Source organism: Fragaria vesca, linkage group LG3 (assembly GCF_000184155.1).
Source record: "Fragaria vesca subsp. vesca linkage group LG3, FraVesHawaii_1.0, whole genome shotgun sequence".
Classification (NCBI taxonomy): domain Eukaryota; kingdom Viridiplantae; phylum Streptophyta; class Magnoliopsida; order Rosales; family Rosaceae; genus Fragaria; species Fragaria vesca.
This window is the reverse complement of record NC_020493.1, coordinates 12,925,525-12,937,286: the sequence shown is the minus strand read 5'-3', so window position 1 is coordinate 12,937,286 and position 11,762 is coordinate 12,925,525. Positions and strand designations below refer to the sequence as shown.

At 39.6% G+C, this 11,762-nt stretch overlaps 1 protein-coding gene across 1 annotated transcript; it reads right to left on the bottom strand.

Moving 5' to 3' along the window:
- Positions 1–5,044: 5,044 nt before the first annotated feature.
- On the bottom strand, positions 5,045–7,658 carry LOC101305444 (zinc finger CCCH domain-containing protein 66-like). The gene is made up of 2 exons (XM_004294242.1): positions 7,619–7,658; positions 5,045–7,276 (listed from the first exon to the last, which is right to left on the bottom strand). The coding sequence occupies exon 2, from the start codon at positions 7,246–7,248 to the stop codon at positions 5,143–5,145; it is 2,106 nt and encodes a 701-aa protein (XP_004294290.1). The 5' UTR covers positions 7,249–7,276; positions 7,619–7,658; the 3' UTR covers positions 5,045–5,142.
- Positions 7,659–11,762: the final 4,104 nt, after the last annotated feature.

Below are 11,762 nucleotides of genomic sequence, written 5' to 3'. Positions count from 1 at the left end.
ATATATAATATTCATAATCGTAAAGAAAAACTCAAGAAAGAGATCGAGGAGAATATAGGATGTGGTTTGAGAAGAATGGAGGTATGCGTCAATTATATTGATGAAATATTATCATTTTTGTAATTGTAAGTTAAAAGAAAGAAAATAAAAACTAGATTTTCACAAAATTTTAATGGCAGAATTGGAATTTTAAAGGTAAAAAATTAGACGTGGGGTGAACTGAGCATTTAGTGGGGTGGAAATAGCCGCACCCTTTAATTTTAACACTGCCTGAGGATAAGTCGTTTAGTAAACAAGATTTTGTCAATTTAAATTTAGTAAACAAAAATTGGCCTTTCAGGTGGAGATGCTCTTACAATGCTAATCTTATGTTTAACCCCATTTTTTAATTTGTTATGGCTTATGAGGTGGAGTTGTAGTAGGATACTGTAGACTGTAAGTGGTATATAAATATATACATGTCAGAAAGGAAATTAATTAAGCCCTCATCTATTCTTAAAACCTGAACTCTAGCTTGACCTGAATTGTTCATCTGCTCTTGTTACTGTGAGTACTCAATTTCTCTATCTATCTATCTCACTTAATGATCATTATTTGGTTTTAATTTTATTTTAGTTATTTACAGTTATTAATAAATACTGTTTTGTGCAACTTTGTTCATCGAATTGCTTGTTTTAGTTGTTTGTTCTTAGTTTCTACCAACATCTCATTCACTCATACTACAGTAGTACAGTTGCTTTTTTAATTGTAAATTGGAGACATTTGCTAACCAAGTGCATAAATTCATTGATAACTAAAAATGGAACTTCATTCTGACCCTTCCCTTTTAATGGATGAAATCATAGTTCTTTCATTACTCACGATCATGTTGATGATATGCAGGGCATTACAACTCGTCTGCTCAAAAGTTTCATGTATAGCTTGTGTTAAAGATAACATTTATAACGTGGTTATTTGGTCTATACATGCATATATACATCCTTATTAAAAACTGTCCTTGGTGTGTAGATGGTCTATACATAATACATCAATGCCATTAGATCCCGCAATATTTGAAACTGTGCAAAATGTAACAAACCCTATATGTCTTACATCACAATGGAAGCAGAAATAGCCAGAAACAAAGAATGAGCATCGGCCATCCCAAGTTTGAAATGGCTAGCTACAAGCAACATGATGCCAAGCTTTGCTGAGTGATTGTGATGGAATTAGGACAAAAGATGGAAGAAGTTGACATCACAGCAAATGCCCGGTCCGGTTGAGGACTGAAATAGCATCCGGTCCGATCCAACACTGCTTGCTGTACATGTTTTCTCTGAGACGGGGATTGAGTTTGAAAACAAGCACGTACAGAAAAATGATATGAGCATCTCCTGCTGCAAATCCCCAAAAATAATTTCATCAGCAAGGCTTCTTGCTCAAAACCCCACAATCCCACATCATCCTCATTTTCCCAACCCAAATACTGAGTTTTGATAACTTGTAAATTGGACCACAACTCCACTATTCATTTGTTATTTGTTCATTAGGTCTTCCACAAATAATAGAATCTAAATCATCATATGTGTTTCAAGCTTGCAGTATTGACCAATCATTAGCTACTAACTAGTCTTCTAATATTGTTCGGTTTGCAAATTAGAAGTTAATTAGAGAATGAAAGAATAATCATTTCTCATGTTTAATGAAAAATATATTAGGATGACGAAATGTTAAAAGTTATGAAGATTAAAGTCTTTCAAAACCAATGATTTACAGAATAAGATTATTTGGATAATATTTCTCGCTCATTGATTTACAGAATCTCGTCTTGCGTTTTTACAACTCAAATTCTACTTACTAGTGCTCGGGGACTGCCGACCTGATTCCAGATTATGGATCCAAGTGAGCATAGAGAAGTTTTGGGAAGCACCAAAATAGAAACACAAACACTAGTGTGAAGCACATTAGGAGTTTGCCATAGTAAAAAACAAAAGAATTAAGGTGGTAGTCCAACCCAACAACCCTCCAATAATTCGAGTCCCAAATCCCACAAATTGACTTTACAACGCGCGTGGAAACATATCGCTGAACAAACCAACATCATCTACTTTGTTGCCCCCATTTCAAATCCAGATCCCGCCACTTTTCTTCCAACTCTGTCTTCCCCACTCTAATTTGCACTTTGCTACTACAAAACAAATTTGAATCTCTCTCTTTTCTTCTCTGCCATTGCTTTTTTCTTGTCCCTTCCACTATTTCTTTTCACTTTTTTCCGGCTTCAAAGTTGCAGCAACCCTCCACTAACCCAACAGCTCAAAATTGTTCATTGTCTATCTTCCCACATAACAAAACCCTTTGTTAGTTATCGGTTCACCTTCGACATGAAGTTGCTATCTTCTTCTGAATCCTCTCCTTTTTCTTCTTTTTCTTCGTGTTCATCATCCACCATCACCACCACCACCACCACTTTTGATCTAACCAATTCAAAAGGTGCTACTAATGGATGCATTGCTGGTATTTTGCGCAGAATTCTCTGCTATGGTAGCTTGCCTACATACCCTTCTGATCATATCCCAGAAGAATCCAATTCTGTTGATAAATCTCGACATGATCGGCATTTCAAGTCGAAAGAGAAAGCAGAGGAAACAGAGTCTTCTGCCACACCAAGCTTAGTGGCAAGGCTAATGGGGCTGGAGTCAGTTCCAGCTGCCACCCTGCTCTCGATTTCAAATTCGATATCCCGTAGCCGGTCTCTGAATTCTGTGGACCGGCTTTCGGGAGACCATGATCCAATTCAAGCACATGAGCGCCGACGAGTCAAGTCGTTAAGAGAGATGCCAACATTTATTGAAAGTGAGGAATTCCTTGTTCTTAGCTTCGAGAATGGGAGTGAAAGAAAAGAAAGGAGATCGAAAGGGAGGAAATGTGAAACGGGCCATGGAGAGTTGAGGAAGAAGGAAGCAGGAAAGAGCAGAAACAAGGAAAATAGAAAAGAAAGAGGGCTTCAGAAGGAAAAGCAGCAAGTTCAAGAAGAAAAGAGCACAAGGGTTTTGAAAGATTTGAATGGGAGGGAAATGCAAAGAAGCAAAACCTCTCATAAACCCAAGAAAGAGACCATCTGTGATGTGCTTAACAATGTAGAATCTGATTGTACCTCGGAAGATTTAAGCCCGGTTTCTGTCCTTGATTATGGTCAGTTACTTGTTGATAATGAAGCTCCTACATCAGGTTTGTACCCTCAATTCAGCTTGTGGTAGTTATTTCATTTCAATTATAAATATAAATTATAGGATGCTGATTAAGTGATTAACCTTTACATTTTGTACACCAGAAGAAGGTGCAGTCTTGGCCAGTTCATTTCCCAGAAGAAAAGAGGACTGTTTGACTTGTGATGCAAGAAAAACAAAGAATATTGAAGGGAAAGGTCTTGCAACAATGAAGAAAGAGTATCGTACTGAAGAGTACTTTGCGATTTTGGATGAAATTTGTAGTCTGACTGAAGCTGAATTGGTTGGATCAAATTGGAGCGTACACAAAGGCATCTGGAATAATCATGAAGGTTTTGCAGGAATAGTTGCAGATTTTGAGTCGCAAATTCTAGGCCAACTGATAGAGGAGCTTGTAGATCAACTTGCGGATTTTCCTACTAGAAATTCAAAACCTGTAAGATTTACCACCATTGTAAATTTGGTATTACTATAAATTAAAGCAACTAACATACTATTGTATCACTTCTTTTACTGTACCAATAAGCAGCATAACTCAAAAAGGATTCGAATTCAAACTTGTGTTACATGACTTTTAGCACTCTGTCATCAAAAGGATTTCATGTTCAAAGTTCGAAGTTCAAAACAATGGGGTCCTTTCTGGCTAGCATATCTTAATCAAACCATGTTCATGATTGAAAGTCATGGTATTAGACTAGTAGGTCTGTCATAAAACTCCCACTCTTTCGGTTCTAACATTTTTTTCCTCCTCTTTATAAGGTAAATATGATTGTAAATTTCATACTTTTACATACAAAACCGATATCACCTGTATAGATTTAGGTTCTTAACCTCTATAGTAGGATGATTTGACAACTAATAAAGGTTATAAAGCCGGAAACCTATCATACCCGCGCACCTGTTTTTAGCCTTTGGATCAACATAACAACCTTTTCCTTTAGAGCATGCACTATTTTTCGACTACTCGTTTGATTCGTAGGACTGTAGAAAATCTCATAACATATACTCCTGCAGAAGCGCATGAGATACACAGGAGAGCGCACATAAAGCGATTAACAATACTCTAAACATGTCTTTTGAGTGGGTACAACACAACTGAGGCGTATCAAAATTATTAGAAGCAAGGGATCACTGACCGAGTGGCTGGTGGTACTAAAGCCATACTACTCGTTCTTTCTAGTCTGACACCACTAACAAATAATTACCAAGAAAGACAAAGACCCAACTGCACCCGACCACAAAAGTAGACTAAGACGAAAGAAATTAGAGCAAGGTTTGTCCTCAACAAACAAATTAACACCATGATAGTTACCACTTCCAGGGATATATAATGCCAATAGAGAAATAAAAGCAAAAGTATCAAAATCTATGTCTGATTGGTCTAAATAGAAATTGCAGATGAGAACTTTGAAGTGAGCAATTAAAATGGCAAGAATTTCGAAGTTCAACAGCTATCTAAATGGCAAACCAGTATGGTGAAATATTGAAATGAGCAGGAGTCCTCAAGACATGAATATCTGAGAAAGACATCTTTATTAAGTAGGAAAGTGTACAATAGAATCAACATGAGAACATACAGTCGGCCTAATTGATATGAACATCATTAACCAATGATTAATGCATCAGTATCTGTGTAACAGACCAACCTTATCTAAATAAAATTTAAAAATGATGATTCTCGTTGATGAAATGCTATCATAATTCAAGCATCTTTCTGGTTGAGATTCATATAGAAAGTTCAATGAAGATTACAAAATAAAAAGAAATGGTAAGAGCACAACTAATCTTTTTTCTCCGTTGGGTTATTGCCCCTCCCCCCCCCCCCCATTCTCCAGTTTCTTCGACCTAGATATGATGAATAAAAATTTAACAAATGACAAAAAAAATAATAGTTAAACGTTAATCAATGAGCAATCCTGTGGGACTTGGATTTAGATTAAGCCACCATCTGCTCCTGCTCCAAGTACAACTGCTCGACCCAAGCAGAGAGTATCTCTGCATCTCCATTTTCCAGGTGACACTGCTGCTGCTGCTGCTCTTCAAAACCAAGTGGTCCAGGTCTCGAAGGTGGTGGTGCATCCTTGACAAGGGTGTTTACCCAAGATACATCAGGCTCATCAACAGTTGGAAAGCTATTTCCATTGTTTCGGTATCCAAAAGAAGCAGATTTCCTCAACTTATTCAGTTCTTCCCCCTGGATACCCCAGTCCAGCTTTCCATTAGGAGAGCCCCAATTTGAGAGGTTAGAAGGTTTTGGAGACCCAGAATCGGCGGGTGAGGATAACCCAAAATTGTGGTTTGCAGCACTGCGCTCAATGAAGCTCTGGCTCCGCTGCTTTGCAAATGCAGCTGACCTGGAACTCAAAACTGCAGCTGCACCAGATGCATCAAACCCATGCAAAGGAGAACCCCTAACAGGAGATGAAGAGGGGCTGCCTGAGTAGCTTGACCGAAGTTGCATGTTCATGTTTTGGCGCATCTGGATACCAGTTGGGGATTGCAACTGGGATGCTGTGGTATCCCGTGATAGCCCCTGCAACTGAGGCAACATTGTAGGATCCATTGATCCAAACGCATCTTCCAGGTTACTAGGCCTCACTCCACCAATCCTATTCAATTCCCCCATTCGATTCCCGGAGGCAGAGAAAGCTGAAGGACTAGATAAGCCATTGTTCCAGTTGGATGAGGGACTGGACAACTCCTCTATCAAGCGCTGCCTGCGACGGTGATTTTCCAGGCTAAGGAACTCCATGTCTAGATCCAAATCCCTAGCACTTAGAGTAGACTTCAACCTGCTACCTGGGAGCTGCAAGGTGGGGGGTGCAATATTTGGTTGATTTTGCCACATGTTTCCATTTATAGGGGAAGAAGCACCGGTTGGAGTCATAGGTGGAGTTGAAACAGAAGGAATCAGGATAGATGGCGAGTTGAGCGAAAGTGGACTCAATGATCCCATGTCCAGAGAAGCACCTGCAGAGAATGATCTGGGAGAAGGGACAGCCGAACCTGTTGAAGCATACAAGGGACGAAGCTCTTCTGTTTTGTGAGCAAAGAAACAGACCCTTCGTGTGCATCCAGTCTCATCCTTGCAAAGACGAGTTCGGTACTGGGCAGGGTGAAGCCAGCATTCAAAAATACCATGTGCATATTCACAAGCATCCCCTTGCCTGCAAGTCCCCTTTCTGAACTCTGGGCAAGGAACGCAGCTATAATGATATTTCCTTGGATCACGCCGCCTTGCATTTTCTCCTGGGTGAACGAATGGGCACTCTGTCCAATCATGTGAGTAAGCCCTAGAGCAAGGCTTGACCTTGAAAGTATACATTCTAAATTCATCTGTGCTGTAAATTCCGTTCTTGATGTCTGGAAGAGAAAGATCAACAGGATATTCTTTCCTCTCCGTCCCATCCTTTGAGGCACGAGGAGTTGTGACCTCTTGCTGATCTTCACCTTCTGCTTCTCTAGCCATCTGCTCAGAATAATCAAAAGCCTCATCTAAACCGGATACGCCCTTGAGCATGACTTCCAAAGCTTTCTTCCTTGAGTTGAAGGATGAACTATAAGCAGGTGCAATCAAGTCCCCAGCTTGGTTTCCATTAACATCAATACAACTGGCATCCGCAGAAGCAGCAAGCAAGACCTTGACAACCTCAGCCGAAGCACCAGAGCCACCAGTAGCAGCACAATGAAGAGCAGTGGCCCTATCCGAACCGCACGCTCTATTCACATCAACTCGACACGTCTGAAGGATATAATTTAACACATTCATGCTGCCAAACATAGCAGCAATCATCAGCGGTGTTCTCTCCTCAAACCCCATCTTCTTCGATCCAACACGCCTCCCATACCAATAACTCGCCTCATCCACATCATGACCATCTTCCTCCACAGCACTTCTGAACCCATCAAGATCATCAGCCGCCGCTAACTCCAGCAAAATCGAAAAGCTATACCTGAACCCTTCCTGTTTCTCATGATCCATGGTCGAGTCAGTGGTGGTCGAGTCAGTGGAACAAGGCTTCCTCTTCGAACCGCTGCACATGGAAATCGGCCTTCAAAAAGCTCTCTTTCTACAAAATCAAAACACACAATCAATTCCACAACCCTCACAAACATCGTTTCAAATTTTCAATTCAATTCTATAAACAAAAATAACAAACACAAAAATCTGTTACAAACCCAACCACCAAAACCAAATAACAAACACACCCTCTACCCAAAAAACAGGGAACATCAAAATTCAACTCAACTCAAAACAAAACAATCCAAAAGAACCAAACTTTAAACTCCCCAACTACTCAATTATTCATAAAGCTACAAACTTTGACAAGATTAAAGAAAACCCAAGTAGAATCCAACCTCAAATCAATGAAACCCAGCAAAAAAGAAGTGGAAGCATTCAGGGAGCATACCTTAAAACCAAGAAATGGAGGAGGAGCACAAGTCAAGAGTGGGCTCAGAAGAACCCAAACAGCCTTGTTTAACTAGCCGGCCAGAACTGTACCAAAGACAAAGACTTCTCCTTTTTATTTATTTATTTGTTTTTGGAGTCAAAAAGACGAGGCTGTATGAACACCTACCCCTCTGCCTCTTCTTCTTCGACTTCGTCTCCAAATTTCTTTTCTCTTTCTTATAATTTTCCTTCTGACAAATCGCAAAGGGTAAAGCTTTCTAAAACTCGGGGGTGGGTCCCAGGGGGTTTATAATATCAAACCGCCTTCGAGTGAGGGGTTGCCACGTGTAGAGGATCCTCTGGAGCCGACCTCAGGAAAAGTTGGGTGGTTCTGACACCTGATTTTTGACGCGTTGTTTTGTCATTGGCGGATGACGTGGACGCATTTAATACCGTCGGTCACTTGATCATGATAAGTGTACCGGGCAGTCACAACAGTAGACATGACAGGCGAATATAAGTGGGGAGTTAGACTCTTGGTCAATCTTCGTTTAGCCTCATCCATCCACGATGATCTCTTCCGAAAATTCTTAATTTCATCTGTTCATCTTGTGAATCACTCAGCTAAGGGGATTTTTGGACGATACAACAGTTGAACTTGTTGTCTCATTGGTATAAATTGATCTTGTAAAGTTTGAGCCGAATGAAAAACCATCAAGAATATTACATCTATTTTTGTGTGTTTTTCTTTAATGAATTATAATATGAGCGTAGGAATGAGCCTTTTAACTCGAACAAAATATTTTTTTTGTTTTTTTAACATTGTTTATTCTATGTTAATTGATTGAGCGATAAAGACATAAAGTTAGAGTTTTCGGTTTTTCGTAAGTCACGACGGATTAAGAATCAAAATAAACGATTATGAAATCGAATGTTATCATTACTAAGTGTGTGTGTGTGATATTAATAGATTATGTTAAGGATGTGGATGCACAAGTGACACTTTGATAGGATCGACTGATGGACGAATGAGAAAGGCAGGTTTCGATGATTTCTAGAAACAACCCTTTACGCCTGCAAAATGGAATTTTATTTCTTATTTTTTCTGATTAACTGCGCAATATTATAAATAGGATATATATTCATGACATAAGCTTAATTGAGTAATTGATCAAAAAGTCCAAAAACGTGGGCCGCCTAGGTTTATTCTTTTCTGGAAAATTATATTTTTCATCTTTTCAACATTTTCCGCTAGTCATTTTCATAAATTAAATTAATGGTTGCAACATTTATGTTAGAGAATCGTAGTATTCTGTAGTCAACTTGGGAAACATGATCACATCGTATTCTTAGCTTTTGTAATCGCTTCTGTTTCTATTCGTTATGCTCTTTTTTATCTTCTTCTTATTTGTTGATGAATCTATGATGGTATAAAATATTAGATTAATCTCTGTCATATTTTCGATGTTAGTTACTACAACTTTTTGACATGTTATGTTTGAATATGAATGACAGACTATTATTTAATTTTGTCATTTAAGTTCCTTCGTGTACATAGTACAATATGCAGATATGATGAAATGAGGAAACTTAACATAACAATTACGGTTACAATTCCTATAAAAAAAATGATACTAGTTTGTTTGGTATGTCTCATGCATTAAATGTTCCTAGTGTTTCGGGTGGTGTTGGATCATCTAACTCATCAAAGTCTAGCTATTCACATTGTCATTAGGATTCTTGATGTCTTTTTTTTTTTTTCTGGAGAGAAATTAATATTTTAGTAATTAAGAGACAAACTCAAATTACAAACCTGCAATTGCAAGGCTGAAAAAACTAATAATGAAGAACATGAGTCTCCGACTCGATCAAAATAGAAAGAGTGAAAAGAAACCACCAACTCACTAAACTATGGACCGAAAACCCTACATCTGAAAACATAAATACAACTATACTAACAAATCTACCACACACACCACTCATGCACGCTAGCATTGTCATCGCCGCCCTACATCTGAAAGCATAAATACAACTATACTAACAAATCTACCACACACACCACCCATGCACGATAACATTGTCATCGTCATCGTCATCGTCATCGTCATCACCATCGCCGCCAACAGTTGTGAGTAAGTGTGGAGTGCTAAATCGGAGCGTTGTTGCCCGACTACCTGATATCTACCAAATCTTAACGCACAAATCATATGGAAACCCACAACCAAGAGGAAAAACTTTCTCAAAACAACACCATACAATCCACCAACTAAACCAAAGCCATGATTAAGCTGAGGCTGCCGAGAGAGGACCGAAAAACGTACCCAAGAACTGATACCAACTAAGATGAGGGGTGATAAACTCACGCATGAGCACCCATAATCATGACGGTTTAAAAATGGTGGTTGATGGGTTGTTTTGGTGTTGGGTGACCAATAATTTGGAAAGATTTGGGACTGATTGGCACCAGTATGAAGAACCGATTCCTCCTATGCTGGACCAAACCAGAATAATCCACGTAGGGATAAAAATGCACCACATGGGTGACATGGGCCGAAAAACTAAAGCCTGAAATAACTTGATAAAGTAATGAGCAATATAATATAAGATAGATACCTCGTTGGTTGAAACCCCAAACCCAAGCTATAGCCCAAGCACAGGCACATACCTTGGATCATAAGGCAAAAGCCCAGGGTAATCAGGAGCCCAATACCCAGCAGCTCCCAAGGCCCAGGCCCATAGAGCCTTGACAGATTAGATGTACACCACCCTCCCAGTTAGAGATATCTGCTACAAAACCACCCAGATCTCACCACCGTCGTCATACCCTACTTCACCCTATCAATATCGAACAACGCGGCACCGCCAGCCCCTCGGCAAGCCAGCCCGTCGTACCACCGAATCCAGCCTACTCTCCGACCTTCAGTCTCCTTCTCCAAAGCAGCAACATCCCAAATCTAAGAAAGACATGTACAAGTTTTGCATGATTCCCTCCTTCAAGCAACAAACTCAGGCCGCAACTCTTCACCTGCGCTTGCCGACGATCTGAGAGGCATAAATCGAGATTGATCTACCCAACCCGATCGCAAGAACCCTTCACGAAACCCAGACCTTGTTTCTACCCAGTAATCTCACCACTGTCATGGACAAACATCCCCTCCCGGACCGAAACGCAGAGGCGTGAGTACCGGCGGTGTTTGGTCGGGAGAGAACAACGCTCTATTTCTTTTTTGTCACGCACGAGGTGCGTTCTATTCTAACCCTCAGTTGATGAGTCAATTTACACTTGCCAAATCAAGTTTTATTAAAGAAGAGTCTGTCATGTAGTTGTTAGACTTCGTGATAATTTACTCTACATGTATCTTTTAATTTATCTCCAATATTCATTATCTCCGATTAATGAATATGTAAACATTGCTAATATAACTAAACCTCTTTCCGATATCTTAACAAGCTTCTCATTCTCAAACTTATATTCGAGTAGAAGGTTTGGATTCACACTGATTTACTTGGTGCATGTGTCATCTCTGTTTAACCATAACAGGCTCTCACAGTTGCTTAATGCAATTATATAACTAGAAATAGACATGGCTCAATTTTCATTGAAGAGTCATATGTTGTTAAATAAACGGACATAAACTATAAATATCACCATACATTGAAGAGAGGCAAGAATATGAAGTTGAGCTCCAAGACAAGGAGTCTAGGACTAAACACAATTCATGAATAATTGGATAGACCCAGTTTCTGGATGCTACTTCGCAAAGAGAAAAATTCCAATTCCTTTAAAAAGAAAATCCAAAAAAGAAGATAATCTGACGGTCCTCCAGTTTCCCTCTATGGCAGAGTGGACACTCCAACGGCTCAGATTGTGTCCCAATGCCAAAGCCAAATTTGACTAAATAAAAAGTCCCAAAGTTGAAACACAGGCCTTCCCCTTTCAGATTGAAAAGTCCAGGCTCGAATACGACACCAGTGGTGAGTAAACGACATCGAAGATATGAGGAAATTTGTGAGGAAATTCCTGGTCCATGAAATAAGCAAAGAAGAAGAGAAAGGGGTCTGAATCACTTGGTGTCGTTTTCTTGTGAGGTGGAAATGTGGAAAGAGACTTTTTATGTGTTGTGATCACTTCTTTCACACCACTTCCTCTTTCATCACTTATC